Raw genomic sequence first — 24,001 nt, forward strand, 5'->3', positions numbered from 1 at the left:
TAAATGAAAACAGTCAATAAAAAAAATTATAAAAGTAAAGACATTATATACATTTATTATTATTGTATTTTAAATACTACAGGCAGAAACTGAATTAAATTATATAAAACAACATATGAACAACATTATGGCAGTGTTCTATTCAATTAAATTAATATAAAGATAATAATTAATTAATCATTTTATAATGGCACAATATTCAAAAGCAATGGTCTAAAAACCATATTTACAATTCAAAAATACAATTATTTTACAGTTAATAACAATAATAATTATAACAATATAAATTTTATACAAATAAATCAAATGTTAAAAAAAAAAAAAACATTAAATTATAATCATAAAATAGCAATAAATTCATTTAGTAAAAAAAATTATTTTATGATTGCAAATATTCAAAACTAAAATTTATCATTTACAATTTTAAATAAAAATATAATTTAAAAAATCATAAATTCTGTAAATATATACTGATTCAAATATGTTTTATTCTATTTCAGAATTTTTCATTGATAAGCACCATTTAATTTAAATTTAATAATAAATTAAAATTATTTTTGACTAGTATAAAAAATATACAACAAAAGTATTTAAAATTAACTTAAAAATCTAATTAATTAATACAAAAGTAGAAAAGGAAAAGTACAAAATGCAAATATATATTTATAATATATATATATAAATTATTTCTATAAAGAGAAAAAAAATAGTAAAAAAGGAGATACATTCCAGAGTCAATGTGGAAAAAAAATACATAGTGTGTGTATATATGTGTATATATATGTTTTTTCTTTTTTTAATTTTTGAATATAGAAAACAGAGGTTTCCGTACCTCTCTGTCAGTGTTCCAAACTAGTATAATAGAGACAAAGAATTTTTTATTAATATCTCTACACCTTGAAAAAAATATAAAATTTTCTTTACTCTGCAATATTTACATCCAAGTCTAAGCAATAAATTTTAAAATTACTCTGAACAAACTGATTTGATCTCTGAAGTTTATATAACACTTAAGTTTTAGGTAATTAAGAATCCTGATTTTATAACTGTGATTACAAAATAATCCAGCTACTGTTTATCATTGCCTCTTACATAAATCCATTTTAACCAAAATTTTTATGCAAGAACAAAAAAATATTTATTTATGTAATTTTTTTTTAGAATGTTTTGGAACTAATTTCGTGCATTGGAAAAGAAATAGAAACATCATCACAATTCATTTCTACAATCACATACATTTCTTTAAAAATAATTTTCTTTTTATTTCAATTTCTTATGTTATATTACTAGTAACAATTATAAACATAAAATTATTATAAATATATACAAAATCACACAGTCTATGAGTCATTTCGATTAATAATAGATCATTAAATACCATCTACCAATTTAATTTAAATAAAATTATAACCACGATACGTATATGTAGAAGGGCGTGGATTGTAACCGTCACTCGTTTTCTTACGAATACATACAGCACATCTACTTATTCTACTCTTTAATTGTCCAGCTTTTAATGTTTGTTGTTTTGGTTTTCTGAACATCTCACGTTCTTCAATTGTAGCTAACCAGTATGAATATGCTGTAGTAAAGTAATTACAACGTCCTTCTCCGTGACATTCAATGAAAGGATTAGGCCGGAAGTCTTCTAAGCATGATCCAGGACTTACAAGCGATTGCCCACCTCCTTCAGCTCCTGCATCTGTATGCTATAAGAGATGAAAGATTATAGAAAACATTATAAGCTTATTCAAAGTACTATACAAAAAAGAAAGATGTATAACAATGTAGTATACACTGTTATACAGTACATTGTACTGTATACATTGTTATTATACAGTATAATAATAATAAATAATAATAATAATAATATATATATACATAACACTATAAAAATATATAATTGTATAATGATTTATACAATTAAAATTTCACCTTTAACTTTTTTTATGCAGTAAAATTCAAGATGATGCTGTGATTATTGTTCTTAAACAGCTGCTTGTTTGTTTCAATATACTATATTAAGAAAATGAGCCAACAGCACGATTTACTTTTTTACTTTAGATGCAATGTAGCTGCTTCATACTGATGCCAAAAAGCTAATCATATGGAACAGAATTCATCAGGAGGAAAGAATATTAGTGTGTGTTCTTAGCAATTAATACATATTATAAAACATATAATTACTACACTAAAAAATATTTCCTCAAACAATAATCTGGCTAATTAAAAGATCAACCTAAAACACACAAACATCATGCAACAATTAAGACTGTTCATTAATAACATAATAGTCCTGCTGTTGATCAAAATACTGTAAGTTGGTGGGCAATCAAATTTTAAGCATCAAAAGCTAGAGAAGTGAATATTGAATGGTTGACCAGTTTCTACTACTGATGAGATGCACCAAAAGAAGTTGGATGAATTAATTCAAAATTATGTATAGAGACTGCTAATACAAGACAATTTTTTTGAATTCATGCATGACTGAAAACGGAAAATTTCTATCTATTTACAGGAATTGAACAATCGATAGGAAGCAACAGAAATACATTATAGAGTTTTTCTCATCAAGTAAAACTATATATACTGTATCTAGTTATCATAATTGCTACTATTTTGTCTTTGTTAATATTTAGTTTCTTTTTCAGCTTTCTATAAAGCCTGAATTCTTTAATTATTATTTTTCAGTTTTTTTTTCGCTCTCATGAGGGTAATGGACTCTGTGTGGTTCAGGGGGCAGAGAGCTCTGGCTAGATGAGAATGGCAAGTGAAGCAAGCTCTGCAAGCGGTTCAGGGATTGAGTTCCTGAGCAGACAGGTATGGCAATTAAAGCAGCTGTGGGGTTGGCCTCATAACTTTGGGCAGCCATGGGGAGCCCTGGTGTTAGCCCCAGAAGTCCAGGGGGTGAAGCCCCCTAGCTATGGTCGGGGGAGCAAAATGACCCCTGACTGGCTAGTATATTAATAAAATCAGTAGCACAACTTACCATAATAAATGAGAAACCTATCCAAAGTTCTTCCCAGTTTGGTGGACAATCTGGAATTGCCATAGACTGACTATGAATTGCGATAACTCTTGTAGGAGCTTCACACACAGAACATCTAAACAGATTTAAATCAAAAGAATGAATAACATGAAATGAGAAAATTATCTATATTAAAAATAAATTTTATAAATACATAGAATTAAAAAAAATTTTATAGTATTATTTTGATTTTATTATAAATATTAGAAAAGGTTTTACATTAATGTATTTTCACGTAATATAGCTTTTTTTTTCTGAAAACTAAATCATATTCCTAACAAAACCTATTTTGGAATGGCTACAATTAAAACAGAATTACCACCCTTTGATGTACTAACCCCGGTTTAACAATTTTAAAAGTCACATTTTCACAAATATCTTTTTAAAACAGCCTCAGATTAAAAAACTGTTATGAATAATACTTGTAGGGCTTTTAATTTGATTTTTTGTTTGATTCTGTATGACTAAAATTTACTGAATTATGGTAGTTTGAAAGTTAAATGGCATTCTTTTGAACATTCTGCCACTCATCACCAACCGTGCTCTTCAGAAAACAGACAAGATCATTTGAAACAATGCAATTAGTGAAAGGAGGCTGCAAAAATGCCTCTTTTGCTGCAAATCAGTGCTCTCATTGCCTGAAATTCAATATGGCTGGGGATCAAGCAGAAGTTCACAGTTTTGCTATACTGAAGTCATTATAGAGATAACAGACTGCACATAAAGCTTGCCGACCACAAAAGCACAACCAACAGAACTAACGTTTTTAGATACGTCCATATGAACTGTAGCATCAGGATTCAGACTATTTATAATAATATATTATAAAATTTTCCTTGTAACATAACTGGATTTGTGTTTTTTTTTATGATTGACATAATTCAGCCAAAATTTTTGTTTAGTTCACCAAAACAATAAACGGCAAACAGCCTTTTCATTGCGGAAGGCGCAGAGCAATTCAGTCATAGGTCTTCGATTGAATATACGTAAAGCCCTGCGCTGATCCCTTAGTACATGTCTGCAGTCTTCATCCCACCAAGGAACAGCAGGCTGTATTGGGTTTTCAGATATTAAAGTGATGAATTCTTTTGCACTATTGAGAATTTGGTGTATAAATCTGGCAAGTAGCACTACATACCACTCTTGTCATATTGGCCAAAGAAATCCTTGTATCCAATCCAGACAACTTTCTGAACCACCCACTTGTGTGGCTGACTCTGAGGTAAATCACTGTTACTGATTGAGGTAATAACCAGAATATGATCACTTCAAAATAAATTTTTGGAGACACGCCAGGTAAGACATGGGGGTAGGGTTGCTGAACATAAGGACAGATCAATGCACAAAAATGTACCTGATGAAGATGATACAATTGTGTATGATCCATCATTCAATAAGCAGAGATCTAGGTTCTGCCTCAGTCGAACAACTGTACTGCCTTGGTAAGAACATGGTGATGAGCCCAATGAATAGTAACAGGCATTGAAATCGCCAATTATTAGGCAAGGTAAAGGAATCTATGAAAACAGGCTGGACAAATCATCCTCACTGATATCAGAATTTAGTGAAATATAAGTAGTAGATATTGATTTTAAATGGCACCAATATCTTCAATGAGACTGCAAGAATATTTGTCACTAGCGGAATATGCGCTACTAACACGATTTCCTTCTGGAAAACAGTCACACATTCACATCCTCTACCCTCAGTTTGATAGCTGGATCTCCTGCAGACATAATTGCAAAAGGATACATTATCCTGTGGATGAAGGTGAGTCTCCTGCAGACAGAGTAATAAAGGATTTTCTTCCTTTAGTAGGATTTCAATATCCTCACAGTGACAAATAGGTTTGCTCGGAAGGACTGTGGGTTGTCTGGCTGTCAAATGTACATGCTGTACCGAGGTGTCTTCGAAAGCATGATCTCTTACACAGCACCCGTTTGGGTGCATAGGTTGGATATGAATAGAGCACTTGTTCAAAATTTAAGGAGTGCCCAGCACAGAGCCTTAATTGTATGCACTAGTATTTTTAAAACAACCTCCTATGAGGCTACCACCGTATTGGGAAAGGCTCTCCCAATTAATTTAGTGGTGAAAGTTCAGGCAGCCATGTTGAGATTGTGAAGAGGCCGGGAGGCTGAGGTATTTGGATTGTGGTTTTGGGTCAGGCCAGTACCGGAACAGAACGGTGATCACAATGCACCAGATCTAAATTTTGTTCAGTTGCCCATCTCCTGCCTGCGGAAGAAGCTGCAGAGCCTCACGATGGAAGCATGGCAGCTGGAATGGGACACCACGACTAAGGGAAGGTCCCTGTACAAGTTTAAACGGGATCTGGGGAGAAGGTATGCCTCGAGTTCATTTTTAAGGGCAACAGGATCCCAGGTGCTCACCAATCATGTTAATTTGAACCAATATCTGTTACGGTTCAGTCTGGCAGCTGATGAGCTGTGTGTCTTCTGGGAGGTCCAGTCAAATAAACACCTGATGTTTGACTGCCCTGCTCTTGGGGGGCCACTGGGCCACCCTGGAACTTAGAGGTCAACGGGAAAATTGGCCACTCACAAGTGGTGAGTCAATGTGGCGAGACCTTGCCTTGCATTGCCGGACCTTGTGTGAGTTCCTTGATGCAGTTGCTATGTTCAACTGACATCAGTAGTTAACTTAAGGGAAAGAATCCTAATGCACTGCTGTGGGAAGCTAACCTTGAGATATATGGCTGACCACCAGCCAGTTAGGTCTCCAAGCGCAAGGTACTTGCTGGCATTCAGCGACCTAGGCATGGCAGCGAATTCCTGTCTTGACAAAATAAATTTTAATTTATGGATGTCATATATAGTTCTAGTAGTTGATGGGGTGCCTACCCATTTTAGTAAATATATGACAAGTGAGCAGTTGGGACATGTAAGCCAATGGTGTATGGCACCGCGCTTAGTCCGCTCATGCTAATAGGTAAGCTCTAGGAGCTATTTAGGACACTGGTCACTAAATTGTTTCGAGGCTCAGTTGCCATTTGTGGCACAGACATTCGGTCTTATGCTTTAGGGCGACCAAATGGGGTGTTGACAGGAGAAATGCCAAGCAAACCAAATCTTCATGGTGAGAACAGAGACCGCAAGCATTCAACTGAATAATATTTGTAGCCATAGGAATCACTTTTTTCCTGTTTTATATAAAATCTCTGCGTGCAGATTACTTATCAAACACTGGTTTTTCTTTTTGGATTTAATACCTTTTGGAAGTGATTTACTTCTTCAGACACTTTATCTCCCACCATATCCTCGTAGAGACCTTAAGGTGGTGGTGGGGATTCAGAAGCCTGGTTAGACGGAAATGCTGTACCAGGAGATGTTATTTTAATAGATCCTTTCACAAGGATCTTGGTAGTCTGCTGTGTAATCAGTACAGCAAGAACCTTCTATGGTGGTTTACCTACTGAAGTGGTTTTTGGTAAACCAGTATTGGTCTTTATAGCAGAAGTTACCTTCTTGCTAGTGTTCAATGGTGTAATTGCAGCTATGATGGACTTCACTTGTCCTGATAAAGCTTCTATCAATTTGGTCAGTTCTTTACAAGATTCGCATTTATCCTCTTTTTGTATATTGTTAGAATACAGGTTGTACAGGATTCCTCATGTTGAGGGACTTTCTGTATTCCCGATGAGCCACAGGAAAGGGAACTTTCTGTTCAGTACAAATCTTCAAAACACCTTTCTCTTCTTTGTAAATTGTAAATTCTTGCTGAGTGTAGACCTTTACTATATGCACATTTTTCTTCTTCAGCGCATGTGATGTCATTGTGTCCTGTACAGCTGCAACACACACAAACCTGTTCCTTTGTGCAACCATCTTTGTTATGACCAAACCCTGACACTGGAAGTTGCTTTTAGGGTTAGGTTTATATTGTCGCACACAGATAACAAGTTAACCTACATTTATTATTAGGTAATTTGGTCGTACACAGATAGAAAGGTAACCTACATTTATTTTTTTGGGAGCAGTCTGACTTGAGAAAGTTACAACTAACAAATATCTTGCTACATCAACACTGTTCTCCTTTCTCATAATTCTGTGCACTGTCGTGGCTGACTGCGGTGACAACAATTTTGTCACTTCAGGTAACTCTTTATCAGCCAAATCAACTAACAAAGAGATCACTCCCTTGCTGAAATACAGCATCTTATGGGATTCCCCTACCACTCTATCCTTCCCTATATATTTAAATGTTGCCAGTTTCCAACATGTTCTTTATTATTCATTTCAATAAGCAGGGTGCCACTTCTTAGCTTTTTAATCGATTTTGGAGAACACCAAGCAGGTAAAAAGTACTTATTTATCAGGAAAGGAGAAACTTTACCAAAGAGTTGCAAGACCCAAACAGTTTTTATGCAGATTACCATACAATTTCCTTCTTTTTTTTTTTTAATAGGTGGGGAAACCCCATTTACAAGCACCTAGGCAGTGTCGGGCTCGCTAACAGGTTCCACAAGATTTTATTAAATGCACACGTGTTCCTGCGCACTACCGACTAAACCTCCCCTCTGGCTACCCACCCTTCCTGACACAGCTGGTGTGCATTACTTCAGGAAGGGGGTAATACACCCTCACACACATTCAGACACCACAGTCAACAGACACCGACCTAACACCCACAAGATATCAGACTAGAATCTCACAAGATACTCCGTGACATCCAAACATCACTCAGAATACATACTTCACACCGCACACTCCACACATCACATCAAAAAATAAGTCACATCCAATCACATAGACAAACATTTCAGCATACTTACTTCATGGTCACAATCGGATGCAGGAGCAGAGTGCCCTGACCTCATCACACCCAGGTGACCCCCACATGTACAGGGAACCCCTCTAGGCTCTCAGCCATGTGCCTGTCTGCCCCCACACCCTCTGACTATCCCTTCTTCTACCTCTGCAAGACTCCTCCCAGACAAACTCTGTAATCTTCTTCCTGCAGGTGATCTCCAGACCAACAGGTAATATTCCTGCCAACACTTCCTGTGCCTCTTGAGAAACTGTCCGATATGCAGCTGTAATACGAAGGCAGCTGCTTCTGTGTATTGATTCGAAAACACCCCTGTATACGCCGTATCTTGTGACCCCTTCCCCATACCTTGGCACCAGAAAGTAACATGAAGTATATCACTTCAGACAGCAGCCTCCTTGGTCCCCAACAGTTCGGCAGTAATCTGGCAACCAGACGCATCACTTTTTCAGCCTTCGAGTTGGCCTTCAAGATGTGGGTGCCGAAACGCATCTTATTCTAAGATATTTTATCTCGGTGCTTGAAACTCTCCTTTGGCTCTCAAGCACCATCTTCAATGTTAGCCTTCGCTTGGTTGTTGTATCCATCACTACAATTTCCATCTTAACTGGTGCCAAAGTTAACCTGACTCCAGCCATCCAGGTTTTGATTGTTGTGTATGAGTCTTGTATCTGTGCGATGGACTCAGGGTACTCAACTCCACCACAAGGACCAAGTCATCTGCGTAACCTACGAGAGTAATGCCCGGCAGTAGAGGAGTGCGAAATACACCATCATACATTATATTCCAAAGGGCCAGCCCAAGGATCGACCCTTGTGGAACTCCTCTATCTATGCAACATTCGACCACTACGACCTACACTTCATAGATCAATTTGCACTCACTGTGATAGGAAAGAATTATCCTTCTCAGATATGGAGAACTCTCATGCTCTCTAGTGCAGTTCTAATGGCATCATTGATCACACAGTTAGATGTGTTGCGAACGTCAAGCGCCATGAACATGCAGATCTTCCTCCCTCCAATGATTCTCCTTGCCATACCAACAACTTCCAACATAGTGTCCAAAGCAGATCTTCCTCTACACAAACCAAATTGTCTATCCAAAAGTCTCCCTATATCCTTAACTCTGGTCAGCCTCTGCAACAGCATGTGCTCAAGCATCATTGGCATGGTGTCGATCATCACCAGCGGTCTATAACAGGATGGCAGCACATCCAAAACCAGGCGCTGCTGTCTCCACCTACCATACAATTTACCTTCCTTGCTGTATCTCACTGCAAGAAACCTTACATAGAAAAATTTCACCTCTGTATAATGTTTGTTTCCTCATCATTAGATAAATCTTCAGCTGACAAAGTCGGTCAAAGTCTTCTCTTGTAACTCCCAGGTTTTTTGGCTTTTTAAGTGGACCAAAAACCACTGAAGGAATATTTTTGGGATTGACATAAGGTTCCCACAAGTACCGGCAATATAATAGACCACTCCAGCAGAGTTTACACATACAGGAACTAGGGCTGTATACAACTGGGTTCACCCTGGTGGCCCAGAGAATGAGCCATCCACCCATTGGCACAACAGTTTCCACTTCGGGTTATGGTTGCATTTCGTAAGGTGTTGCAACAAATCGAGTTGTGTTGCTATGGGTATATGGTGTAATTTGTGTAGTGTTTGTAGTATCGTGCAAGTGTATGGTGTCAAAGGTTCTGCAGATGTGTGTGTAGTGGGAAGAAAAGCTGCAGAAGCAAGGACCATGGGGAAAATAAACATCCTTTAAAAGACCATGGTACTTTAATTTTTCATATATAATTGTCTGATTTGTCTTAATATTCAAAAAACATATCATTGCCAGTGCTTATCCATTCATATATAAAGTGACAAAGCCTATTTTGTTTATTTTATTTTAATCTGATGAATGCAACTCTGTTTTCAAGAGTGGAAATCAACATATATTAAAAAAAATATGAAAGAATTAATAAAAATATTGAAAAAGACAATTTTTTGATAAAATTTTAATTATTTGTGATATGGTATGAATAAATGAAATTAAAAAATTATATACTCCTTTCAAAATAGGTAGTTATAACAAAAGAATGAGCAGAACACATTATTGCATAACTAGCTTCCATAAAATAAACCAACTTCTGGCTTCTGAAATTTTATTGTGACAACGGAAATTACTTCCTTTTCTATGTATTGACAGGAGATGAAAACTGGGTGATTATTCACAAAACAAAAGAAAAACGGCAGCGCATGGGATATTAGCACTATGGTTAGTCGCAATAAAAAAAATTCAAAACACAATCCTCTTCAAGAAAATGTGTTCTAGGACTTCAAACGTCTATTCATAACAGACTACCTAGAATGTTGATTTTAAATTCTGTACAATACATAGAAAAATTAAAACATCTTAGGAGATGTGTGTTTTATGTTCAACAATCCATGGAGCTGATATATTTACAACATGTTAATGTTTGGTCATAAAAGCGTTATGTTGCATTAAGGTCACGTGTGTTTTCAAGTGTTAAGGTCATGTGCATCTGAAGAGGCTCTTGTGAAGTTGAAATTTGAACCTAATCTCATAACCTCCATATTCACCAATTATGACCTCAAATCATAATTTTTAATTTGACGGCTTCCAATTATAACTTCTTATCATATTTAAAGATGGATATTAAAAGTATTTATTTTGGTACATATAATGAACTGAAGGACAAAGACCTTCAAGGAAAGGTTCCTAGTAGATCAAGAAAAAACTGCTAGCAATCTTCATTAATGGATTGAGAAAAATAGTTCACCTTGGAAGAAATGTGTAGCTGTAAATGGTAACTGCATTGGGAGATAAGTTAATTTTTTTAGCAAATAAATATCCAGAGGACACAGTATACATTATCAATACAAAGTTATGACATCCTTCTAAAAAAGACTGACATTCCAATTAATTCATATTATAAAAATCCAACAGAAAACTTTGTCTGCTTCATAATACTGCCAAATTTATTTTGTGATCTATGACATAAAAGCAGAATAACTGAGCAAATAATAAGCAGTTAACAAATTGTAAGTTTTATCATCCCACATTGACAGTAATGTTACAATAATCCAGTAATAATAATGAATTTGTAAATCTTCAATAAACCCAAAAAAGTGAAGCTTATTAGGTCAAATGTGCTTAAAGCTTTTTTAAACATTCAGGATGACTGAAAAAAAGGTTCAGTTTGAAGACAAAAAACAAACATCATTATCTGGTAGTGATACAATGTCTTTAGTAAAAGATTTGAAAAAACATTTGAATTGTAAAAACACAACTTATGGTTTCTTAACTGTGACAATACAATGTGCAGTTGGTTTGTGATTTTACTACAAAGAAGAAAACTCTGCTAATCTTGCCATGTAGACTTTTTTTACGTCTAAACTTGAAATTCCTGTTCAAAGCAAGATTTGCAATTATAGAAAAGACAAAAAAAAATACAAAAATGAAATTATGTGTGATAAAAGTATAGTACATAGTAAGAGTGTAGAGCCAACAAATTTTTCCAACTTTGTCAGAAAAGTAATACAGTTCTTGTTATCAGGGGTTTTCCCTTGGTAAACTACTGCTTACAAGGAAAATTATTAATCACAAAAAATTAAAATTATAAACTCTCACCCCTGAATGAAATTGCCCAAATCTAGGAAAGGTGAATAAATTAGAGTACTTCTTTGAAGATAAAACAAATATTTAAAAAGTTATACCATTATAAATATAAGTTGAAAAACTTTTTGTAACCTTAATTTTCTATTTCTAAATATAATCTGGGTAATTATAAACATACCTAGAAATGTATCTGCTTAATTCATCAGCTGGTATCGGTCTCATATGCATCGGCATAGGCTCTGGTGTACTCAACCAATAACTGTAATCATTTCTACTTGAATAGTGGCATACATTATTTGGATTACAAAATAGGAAGGGCATTGTTGAAAACTTTTGTAAACAGCTACCAGGTGCACCTTAAACACAAAATAATTATTTTCATTATTTGAAAGTATAAAATAAAATAACTGTATAACAATAATTTTGTTAAAGATGATTCTACAACCAAAAATTAGAAAAAAAGTTCATACAAACAAAGCTCAGAACACAGTTCATTAGCAAGTTTCAGCTCGCCAAACATTTAGCCCTTCTTTCTCCTCTCTCTGAGAAATTAAACTACTAAAATTCTTGGGGTGCAAATTGAGGGATAAATTTTGTGCTTACTTATGGATTTTGATCTAAAAAATTGAATAAAAGTGGTCTCAGATCTCTGTCTTACTTAAGTTTTAAGAAAAACGGGGTAAAACTTAAAAAGGTTTTGTTGGAAAATACACTTTTTAAAGTTTTTGTAATAAAACAACTTTATTAATTTATCTTTTTTTTTTTTTGTCTTCAGTCATTTGACTGGTTTGATGCAGCACTCCAAGATTCCCTATCTAGTGCTAGTCGTTTCATTTCAGTATATCCTCTACATCCTACATCCCCAACAATTTGTTTTACATACTCCAAACGTGGCCTACCTACACAATTTTTCCCTTCTACCTGTCCTTCCAATATTAAAGCGACTATTCCAGGATGCCTTAATATGTGGCCTATAAGTCTGTCTCTTCTTTTAACTATATTTTTCCAAATGCTTCTTTCTTCATCTATTTGCCGCAATACCTCTTCATTTGTCACTTTATCCACCCATCTGATTTTTAACATTCTTCTATAGCACCACATTTCAAAAGCTTCTAATCTTTTCTTCTCAGATACTCCGATTGTCCAAGTTTCACTTCCATATAAAGCGACACTCCAAACATACACTTTCAAAAATCTTTTCCTGACATTTAAATTAATTTTTGATGTAAACAAATTATATTTCTTACTGAAGGCTCGTTTAGCTTGTGCTATTCGGCATTTTATATCGCTCCTGCTTCGTCCATCTTTAGTAATTTTACTTCCCAAATAACAAAATTCTTCTACCTCCATAATCTTTTCTCCTCCTATTTTCACATTCAGCGGTCCATCTTTGTTATTTCTACTACATTTCATTACTTTTGTTTTGTTCTTGTTTATTTTCATGCGATAGTTCTTGCGTAGGACTTCATCTATGCCGTTCATTGTTTCTTCTAAATCCTTTTTACTCTCGGCTAGAATTACTATATCATCAGCAAATCGTAGTATCTTTATCTTTTCACCTTGTACTGTTACTCCGAATCTAAATTGTTCTTTAACATCATTAACTGCTAGTTCCATGTAAAGATTAAAAAGTAACGGAGATAGGGAACATCCTTGTCGGACTCCCTTTCTTATTAGGGCTTCTTTCTTATGTTCTTCAATTGTTATTGTTGCTGTTTGGTTCCTGTACATGTTAGCAATTGTTCTTCTATCTCTGTATTTGAACCCTAATTTTTTTAAAATGCTGAACATTTTATTCCAGTCTACGTTATCGAAAGCCTTTTCTAGGTCTATAAACGCCAAGTATGTTGGTTTGTTTTTCTTTAATCTTCCTTCTACTATTAATCTGAGGCCTAAAATTGCTTCCCTTGTCCCTATACTTTTCCTGAAACCAAATTGGTCTTCTCCTAACACTTCTTCCACTCTCCTCTCAATTCTTCTGTATATAATTCTAGTTAAGATTTTTGATGCGTGACTAGTTAAACTAATTGTTCTGTATTCTTCACATTTATCTGCCCCTGCTTTCTTTGGTATCATAACTATAACACTTTTTTTGAAGTCTGATGGGAATTCCCCATTTTCATAAATATTACACACCAGTTTGTATAATCTATCAATCGCTTCCTCACCTGCACTGCGCAGTAATTCTACAGGTATTCCATCTATTCCAGGAGCCTTTCTGCCATTTAAATCTTTTAATGCTCTCTTAAATTCAGATCTCAGTATTGTTTCTCCCATTTCATCCTCCTCAACTTCCTCTTCTTCCTCTATAACACCATTTTCTAATTCATTTCCTCCGTATAACTCTTCAATATATTCCACCCATCTATCGACTTTACCTTTCGTATTATATATTGGTGTACCATCTTTATTTAACACATTATTAGATTTTAATTTATGTACCCCAAAATTTTCCTTAACTTTCCTGTATGCTCCGTCTATTTTACCAATGTTCATTTCTCTTTCCACTTCTGAACACTTTTCTTTAATCCACTCTTCTTTCACCAGTTTGCACTTCCTGTTTATAGCATTTCTTAATTTCCGATAGTTCCTTTTACTTTCTTCATCACTAGCATTCTTATATTTTCTACGTTCATCCATCAGCTGCAATATATCATCTGAAACCCAAGGTTTTCTACCGGTTCTCTTTATTCTGCCTAAGTTTGCTTCTGCTGATTTAAGAATTTCCTTTTTAACATTCTCCCATTCTTCTTCTACATTTTCTACCTTATCTTTTTTATTCAAACCTCTTGCGATGTCCTCCTCAAAAATCTTCTTTACCTCCTCTTCCTCAAGCTTCTCTAAATTCCACCGATTCATCTGACACCTTTTCTTCAGGTTTTTAAACCCCAATCTACATTTCATTATCACCAAATTATGGTCGCTATCAATGTCTGCTCCAGGGTAAGTTTTGCAGTCAACGAGTTGATTTCTAAATCTTTGCTTAACCATGATATAATCTATCTGATACCTTCCAGTATCGCCTGGCTTTTTCCAAGTGTATATTCTTCTATTATGATTTTTAAATTGGGTGTTGGCAATTACTAAATTATACTTCGTGCAAAATTCTATAAGTCGGTCCCCTCTTTCATTCCTTTTGCCCAGCCCGTATTCACCCACTATATTTCCTTCCTTGCCTTTTCCAATGCTTGCATTCCAATCTCCAACTATTATTAAATTTTCATCTCCTTTTACGTGTTTAATTGCTTCATCAATCTCTTCCTATACACACTCTACCTCATCATCATCATGGGCGCTTGTAGGCATATAGACGTTAACAATCGTTGTCGGTTTAGGTTTTGATTTTATCCTTATTACAATGATTCTATCGCTATGCGTTTTGAAATACTCCACTCTCCTCCCTATCTTCTTGTTCATCACGAAACCTACTCCTGCCTGCCCATTATTTGACGCTGAGTTAATTACTCTAAAATCACCTGACCAAAAGTCGCCTTCCTCTTCCCACCGAACCTCACTAATTCCTACTATATCCACATTTATCCTACCCATTTCCCTTTTTAAATTTTCTAGCCTACCAACCTTTTTCAAGCTTCTAACATTCCACGCTCCCACTCGTAGAATGTTATTTTTTAATTTTCTGGTGACCCCTTCCTTAGTAGTCCCCACCCGGAGATCCGAACGGGGGACTATTTTACCTCTGGAATATTTTACCAAGGAAGGCGCCTCCATTATTGCTATGTGAAAATGCAGAGCCACATTTTCTTGGAAAAAAAGCAGCTGTAGTTTTCCATTGCTTTCAGCTGCGCAGTACTCAGAGGACTGAGTGATGTTGATACGGCCGTTTAAGTCGTCCTGACTCACGCCCCTAACAACTACTGAAAGAGCTGCTGCCCTCTTTCAGGAATCATTCCTTAGTCTGGCTCTCAACAGATACCTCTCCGATATGGTTGCACCTTCGGTCCAGCTACTCTGTATCCCTGAGCACTCAAGCCCCCTCACCAACGGCAAGGTCTCATGATTCATAGAGGAGGATTAATTTAATTTATCAATAAATAAATAAAAATCTCAAGTTAACTTTGTAGAAATTTAATTCTGAAATTTTTTTAGAATTACCAATTTTTTCAGAATTAAAATTAAAATCTATTAAAATTAATCACAAATTTGAGATGTTAAACTTTAATTATGAACATTTATTATAAACTGATACGTATAATGCAATTTGGTCTAGCATACCGTTTCTAGATAAAATTAAAATTTTTCTCATTTTTTATTGTTTTATTCAGCTTATCTTACATAATTTAGTTCAAAATTAAATTATTTACAAGTTCTGTTTAAAAGTTTTACGTATTTATAGTTTTACCTGTTTAATAGTTACCATATATTAAACATAAAAAACAAGGTTTTTTACCCCAATTTATTGGTCTTTACCCCAGATTTCTTAAAAATTATTGCAGATATGATTCTGGGACCTTTTTATGCGATTTTTAAGATCAAAAACCATTAGTGATAATAAATCACTAATTCTGTCCTATAATTAACATCCTAAAAATTTCAGTACACCAGGGTAGCTGAATTCCAAGCGAAATATGTTTCTCTAGCCATAACTCATAAATAAATGAAGCATTTTAAAACTTATATTTATATGAATTTTTTCCATTATTTTCAAAAGTAGAATAGGTTATGAAAGTCTCAGGAGAACTTCATAATAATCTGTATATATAATATTGTATGTAATATAAACCACCAAATCAAAGAAATTAATAAGTTACCATACTAATTAACTAACCATAACTTATGTATGGTAACTTATTAATTACTGTGATTTGATGGTTTATATTTCATACAATATTATATGTACAGATTATTACGAAGTTCTCATGGGACTTTCATAACCTATTCTACTTGTGCAAATAATGGAAAAAGTTTGTATAAATATACATTTTAAAATGCTTCATTTATTTATGAGTTATGGCAAGTGATATATTATATATATATATATATATATATATATATATGTATGCGTGGGTGTGTGCGCGCGCGCGCGCACGTGCGCATGTGTAATAAAATTATAAATCTTTATAAATTAAAATTATATAATTGAGAATTATATTTCAAAAGCATTTGAGCGTTTATATTTCAAAAGCATTTTAGGAAGCAATTGATAGATTATACAAACTGATGTATAATATTAATGAAAAGGGGAAGTTCCATCAGACTTCAAAAAGAGTGTTGTAGTCATGATACCAAAGAAAGCAGGATGAGATAAATGTGAAGAATATAGAACAATTAGCTTAACTAACTTTGCATCAAAAATCTTAACTAGAATTCTGTACAGAAGAATGAGATGAGAGTGGAAGAAGTGTTAGGAGAAGACCAATTTAGTTTCAGGAAAAGTATAGGGGCAAGGGAAGCAATTTTAGCATTCAGATTAATAATAGAAGGAAAATTAAAGAAAAACAAACCAACTTACTTGGCATTTATAGACCTAGAAAAGGCATTCGATAACGTAGACTGGAATAAAATGTTCTGCATTTTAAAAAAATTAGGGTCAAATACAGAGATAGATGAACAATTGCTAACACTTACAGGAACCAAACAGCAACAGTAATAATTGAAGAACATAAGAAAGAAGTCGTAAAAAAAAAGGGAGTCAAACAAGGATGTTCCCTATCCCTGTTACTTTTTAATCTTTACATGAAACTACCAGTTAATGATGTTAAGGAACAATTTAGATCTGGAGTAACAGTACAAGGCCAAAAGATAAAGATGCTACGATTTGCTGATGATATAGTAATTCTAGCTGAGAGTAAAAAAGATTTAGAAGAAACAATGAATGGCATGAATGAAGTCCTACGCAAGAACTACCTCATGAAAATAAATAAGGACAAAACGAAAGTAATGAAATGTAGTATAAATAACAAAGATGGACCACTGAATGTAAAAATAGGAAGAGAAAAGATTATGGAGGTAGAAGAATTTTATTATTTGGGTAGTAGAATTACTAAAGATGGACGAACCAGGAGCAATATAAAATGCTGAATAGCACAGGCGAAATTAGCCTTCAGTCAAAAAATATTATTTGTTTACATTAAAAATCAATTTAAACATGAGGAAAAGATTTTTGAAAGTATATGTTTAGAGCGTAGCTTTATATGGAAGTGAAACTTGGACGATCGGAGTACCTGAGAAGAAAAGATTAGAAGCTTTCGAAATGTGGTACTACAGGAGAATGTTAAAAATAAAATTGGTGGATAAAGTGACAAATGATGAGATATTGCAGCAGATTGATGAAGAAAGAAGTATTTGGAAAAATATAGTTAAAAGAAGGGACAGACGTATAAGCCACATATTATGGTATCCTAGAATAGTTGCTTTAATATTGGAGGGACAGGTAGAAGGAAAAAATTGTGCAGGCAGGCAATGTTTGGAATATGTAAAACAAATTGTTAGGGATGTATGATGTAGGGGGTATACTGAAGTGAAACGACTAGCACTAGATAGGGAATCTTGGAGAGCTGCATCAAACCAGTCAAATGACTGAACACAAAAAAAAATCTTCAAAATTCCACCATGAATGCAACATGTTGTGACTCAAAATACAGTTTAAAAAAAAAATTATATATTGATTTAAAAAACACCTTTAACAATAGAATTCTATTAAAACACACTGAATTTCATAAAACATTACACAAAATGAACGTATGGAATTCATGATTATTATTAAATTTATACAAAGGAACTTCTTTCATGAAATTCAACACAATACTTTGACTTATGAGAAAGTACTTTACAATGCTCCCATTGATATTTTAAATAAATTACAGAACCATTTGTAAACTTTTTCCATAAATTTATTTAAAATAGAATTGAAAGATTTTCTTTTATGGTGCATTATATCTCTGTTAATGAATTTCTAAATAATACTAATAAAAAATAAATGAAAATGATATATATGCATCCTATTTAATGTGTATATAAATATTTGTTCAAAATAATTTTCAATAGCAGTTTCTGAGTTGTGAATTATTTTTATATTTATTGTATTTTCCTTAACATTATTAATTTAATATGTTTGAATTTTTATAATTAATATGGACTTTAATAAAATCTATTTTTTTATATTATAATTTGCTTTTATATTTATAATTTATCTTATACTATATTATTATTTAAAACATTTTTCATTAACCGCAATCAGAATAAAAGATCATTTATGTGTGTTTACCAAGTAGACATAACATAGCTAATAGCTTGAATCTATGTAATAAAATAATTTAAACTAAAAGTACAATAAGAATAAAAATGTATACCAAGATCTTGTCCATGTGCTTTTGCATCTCCCATAAAATGTAATAATGAGTACCCACTCCACATCTGTACAGTATGCTTAGGACATGGTGGTACCATATCAGTCTGTGAATGGTATGTGAAGAAGAATCCACGGTTTGGTACAGGTTTAGGAGGAGGTGGTGTTGAACCAGGTAAGCCGGCCATACCTGTAAGTTAAAAAAACAATTAAACTTATCAAGTTCATTTTTTATTATTTATTAGCTAAATTACTCTGTTTTCTTCCAGTTATCAATTCTTATCTAATGCAAAAATTTTCAGACTAGAATTGATGGTTATTGCTTGACTTTCCGATGAGGAAGGTGTAAGTTTAAAGCTTTGCTGTAGTATAAAACTAACAGTAATATTTAAATTTATGTGTGGATGGCATAATAAGATCAAATTCTATCAACTCGTTGGCATTCATCTTAAAATTAAAGTTCAGTGTACATTCATCATGCCCTAAGGAGAATTACATAACTTAACTATGCTTGCAGAATGGAATACCAAGAATAATGATTTGTCTTTTCGTAGATCTGATCTGCTGCCCACTGTTAGTTTAAATTTATCGTAATACATTCACCCAGCTTCAGATGTGTTCACATCTACTACTTTATGAGAAGATGTGAACACAAAAATACAAATTCATGCATAAGTCATGTATATATATATATATATATATATGTTCATAGTTTACGTCAATGTTTGACACACTAAGAAACAATAGTATTTTTAAAGGGTACAATGAATAATACTAGATAAAAAAGTTTTTATAAAATCTTGATTTTAATCTGACTGGTAATTTTTATTTGTACACAACATCGTTTTGGAAATAGGAATTTAATATTTGTGAATCCTTCCATCTTCTGTCTACTTGTGCGTTTTAAGTAGTATAACGTGTGTATTATATGGTTTATTTGAACTAAAGTAATTGCTAGTATACTATCAAAGTCAAGTAGTCTACCAGGATTGCTGATGAGTGTATTCTTAGATGAAGAGAGGAGCTTAAAAGTTTGCCGCCATTATCTGTTTGTAAATCATGTGTTTTAGAATTGTTTTGTGTAATTTCTATTGTAAGTAAATTTTTTCATTTCAGTATCTTAACTTTCATCAGCACACTCTCTAACAATGGATTAATAAAATCACACTTGATGATGGCAGCTTGTTCCCAAAACATGTCATTAAGAAATAAAGAAAGAAGTTGCTAGACAAATATAACTTATGGTTAAAATAAAATTTTGGTATTAATGTAGTAGGTGATCTGTCGCTGTAGTTAGTTATTCTTAAATGGCGCCACTAAAATGCTATATTGAAATAAAAAATTAAAAGATAAAATTATAAATATAATCTAACCAAACTTAACCTATGCTTGCTTTGCTAGCTAACCTTGACTAGCAAGCAAAAATTAATACCAAAATTTCTTAATTTAACCAAATTAGAGAACATGAAAATTTTAAGAATCATATCAGCTGGTACTATCAGGTAATATATGGTATGACTTTAAAAGTAAACACTTCTATTAAAATTGAGCATCAAGTACTAAAAAAAATTATCAAACCGAATTTAGGGGATACCTACAATCAGCGGTAATATGAATTCAAACTGATTTATTTTCAATGGACTTCAATTTAGGCAGTAAGTAAATTTCCATTTTTCATATTCAAAACCTAAAATTTGAGTAGAAGATTGGAAAATGGATCATTGGGGGGAAACAAAAATACAAATCAATAAAAAAGGGTATAAAAAAATCAGTAAATCAATAAATTTACAAATTAGATATGTACTGCAATGAGAATATAAAATCTGAAAAACTAAAAATAAAACATAAATTTGTTTTATTATAATTTCCTATTTGTATGATAAATAAGAAATTTTTTCACACATACCAATAGGACCACGTTGTCCTACACGACCTGCTCTTCCAGCATCTCCTTGTTCTCCTTTATTTCCAGCGAGTCCTTTGAAGCCCTTTAATCCAGAATATCCTTTTTCTCCTTCTATTCCCTTAAGTCCAGGTTCACCATGCCTTCCATCTATTCCATCCTCTCCAGGAAGACCTTTGGTGAAAAATCAGAAAATTTCAAAGAATTAAAATATACTTTCATGTATGAAAGGATATTTTAATTTTGTGATTCTTGTAAGAATCACAATTTCAGCTGCTGTATACAAATAACCTGAATGCAGTGTTACCATTTAAAAAATATAGTGTGTCTATAAAACTAATGATAGAGTTTCAAGCATTCATAATTTCAGAACAAAACATGATAGAGACATGAATTATGTGTCTCAAAAATGAAGAAATAAACTGTTCACGTTTTTGATATAACAACAAGCAGATTTCAGTAACAGTAGATGTGTCCTGTGTTGTGCTATAATGTCAGTAGTTGTATGTTACTCAATTATCACCATAATTACAGCAAAAAGGATGATTCAATATTGTTGTTGTTAAGATAATAATTACTATTATCTTTTCTACTAAGATCACTATAGTTTCTATGTTTAGCATTGCTTACCTTTCTTAGCTTCATTCTTTTATCTCTCATTGACACTTTTAGTCAACTCATAGTGTTTATTCAATGGCTGTGTTAAAGATTAACAGAAATGTAAAGTATCAGTACAATAAGTTTAGACAGTGGAGTGGTTCTGAAACACATTGACAAAAGATAAAAGAATGAAGCTAAGAAAGGTAAGCATAGTAAAGGTATACATAGAAAATATAGTTCAATATGTTTGATAGTTCTCTAAACATCACCATTATGTGTTCAGTGAAGAATCACTGCATGAAAAATGGTATAAACTACTCATAGAAACTCATAGCCTGCTGCAGCAGCTACATTCAGGATTACCATCAGTGGCTGCAAAGACTGTTGTAGCTGTGCAAACAAGTTACTTGGATAGCCTGAAAAAATCAGTATAGAGAGATGTTCTTTAGAGTGAGGAGTTTCAAAAACAATTGTTTATAACTGTTGCAATTTTAAAAAAATTCTGAAATGGACACCATATGATTTCCTTGTACACCTATTAAATTACATATTCACATTTTTTTAAAGTGAAAAGAACATAACATTTTATTCCACTAATAACTTCTGATATTTTTCTTTTTTTTACATACAGAGGTTAATAATTATTAATAAATCAAAATATTTAAATTTAAAAAAAAGTTATAAAAAGGAAATGAAGTTGGATTCGAACTGATGTGCCCCTTGTAAGATCCAAATATTTCATTAATTAAAATTTTATTTGGCTATAACTCTGGAACCAATGAAAATAAGTAAGAATTATGGTATATAGTTGAAAAGCTCTCACTTAATGAGGGCTTATTACTGCAGTTAACAAAAAATTCAAAATCAAAATTTTTTTGGCATTTTTGGTCAAGGCGATTGCAATCAAAAGGGGAGGTGCACAATTAAATGTTATAACAGTACTAAATCCAAAATTTCAACGTTCTACGACTAATCATTTTTGAGTTAAGCAAGCTACATATATAGGTATGTACCTACGTCATGCCGAAAATAGTCAAAATGAATTCAGGGATGGTCAAAATGGATATTTATGTTAAAATCTGAAAACCGAAAGTTTTCATGATTACAATACCTTCCTTTGCTTTGTATAAGGAAGTAAAAGTAAGTATGTATTTATATTTATTACATAAAATGTAATATTACTTAAATTTTATCTACAGGAAAAATAAAACATTTGAATTCACTCCACAGGTAATCTGGATATGGAAGACCATGATGGACAGCTTTTAAATGAGTTTATTTTCAGTAGTAAAGCTATGTTTCTAGATGAATTCATCAGCAAATTGTTTAAATACAGGTACTGAATCTCCATGTCATGTGGGATATAACAGCCCAAATTTAATGTGTGCTACATAATTGGATGAGCCAGAGTTATTTGTCTGTTCTGTTTAGCTGAGCAATCTGTATTGGGAAACAACTTTCTGGGTGTTTAGAGAAGTATGATGATCAAAATCCTAGGGAATTCCATTTTTTAATTAGATGGAGCTCCTCCACATTCGTACGGCATTATTAACGAAACATTTCCTCAACGATGGGTTTGGCAATAATAATAGATAGCCTGGCCTCCAGATCTTATTTCTATGAATATTTTTTGTGTGATAATGTGAAAACACAGTGTTCACTTTTCAAATAAGAGATTAGGACCTTTTAAACGAACGGATTACTGAAGATATTGTGTCTATCACGCAGAAATATTATCGTCTATGACAAGATGTGAAATATCATCCTGTCTGCAGAGCAACCATAGAAATTGCATATTGAAATCTACCTAACAGGTAAGATTCTTGGAGAGTTTTTTCTTTGTACTGACATAACTTCATGTCTCTAGTATGCTTTGATTCAAAACTATAACTCTTCCAACCATTATTTTAGGATCAAATTGTAGAGTATGGTGAATTTACCCATTCTTTGACTTACGTCCTTGAAACACCTTTCATATTAAATTTAATTAGATCAATTAATTACTATAATTTAAGTATCAATATTTATTAAAAATAAGTTAAAAGGTGAGGATTATAGACATACCAGGTGATCCTTCATCACCTCGATCTCCATGAGGACCGACTATATTTGTGTATGAATATTCAATTGTTTCTCCTCTGTCACCTTTCATTCCCTACAAGAATGAAAACACAAATTATCAAGTTTTAAAATTTCATTAACAATTTTTTTTAGGTTTGTAGGACAATAGCTTTGTTAAATGACTAATAAATGTGGAAGATTTAATAACAAAAATTGTAGAGTTTAATTCTAATAAAATTAATATAAATACAGTAAAAAAAATAAAATAAAAACTTTTAAAAATCATTTTTTTTATTGAAGCAAAACAAAGGAAAAATAGACAGAAAATTGTATTATTCCTAATAAACATTATTCTTCATATAGTAAAGAAAAAAATACATGAAATGATAAATGGTAACAGAGTAAAACCTCAGTTACAGTAACTGTTAGAAATTCCTTTCTTCACAATGTACACAGCACTCTGCCTGACGTAAAAATATTTCTGGTGGCTTTCCATACCCTCTAAGGATTGTTTGTATAATTCAATAGTTTATGTATTTTAATGAGTAATTCTTCTTTAGTATTAACTTTTTGTTGGTATACTATCGTTTTTATGTGGCCCTAAATGAAGTAATCTAATGGTGTTGAGTCAGGTGATTGTGGTGGCCAATCAATTAGTTCACCACATCTAATCCA

The 24,001-nt window shown here is 33.0% G+C and overlaps 1 protein-coding gene across 1 annotated transcript in view; it reads right to left on the bottom strand.

Moving 5' to 3' along the window:
* Positions 1 to 774: 774 nt before the first annotated feature.
* The window catches only part of LOC142320508 (uncharacterized), a 525,465-nt gene continuing 502,238 nt past the window's right edge, over positions 775 to 24,001 (bottom strand). The window contains exons 28-33 of the mRNA XM_075358371.1: positions 23,330 to 23,420; positions 20,669 to 20,839; positions 18,767 to 18,952; positions 11,635 to 11,812; positions 2,990 to 3,104; positions 775 to 1,709 (exon numbers count right to left, since the gene is read on the bottom strand). Coding sequence (XP_075214486.1) covers positions 1,395 to 1,709; positions 2,990 to 3,104; positions 11,635 to 11,812; positions 18,767 to 18,952; positions 20,669 to 20,839; positions 23,330 to 23,420 — 1,056 coding nt within the window. The 3' untranslated portion in view covers positions 775 to 1,394. The remainder of the gene's footprint in view (positions 1,710 to 2,989; positions 3,105 to 11,634; positions 11,813 to 18,766; positions 18,953 to 20,668; positions 20,840 to 23,329; positions 23,421 to 24,001) is intronic.

The sequence above is a fragment of the Lycorma delicatula genome, chromosome 2, assembly GCF_047948215.1.
Source record: "Lycorma delicatula isolate Av1 chromosome 2, ASM4794821v1, whole genome shotgun sequence".
Lineage (NCBI taxonomy): Eukaryota > Metazoa > Arthropoda > Insecta > Hemiptera > Fulgoridae > Lycorma > Lycorma delicatula.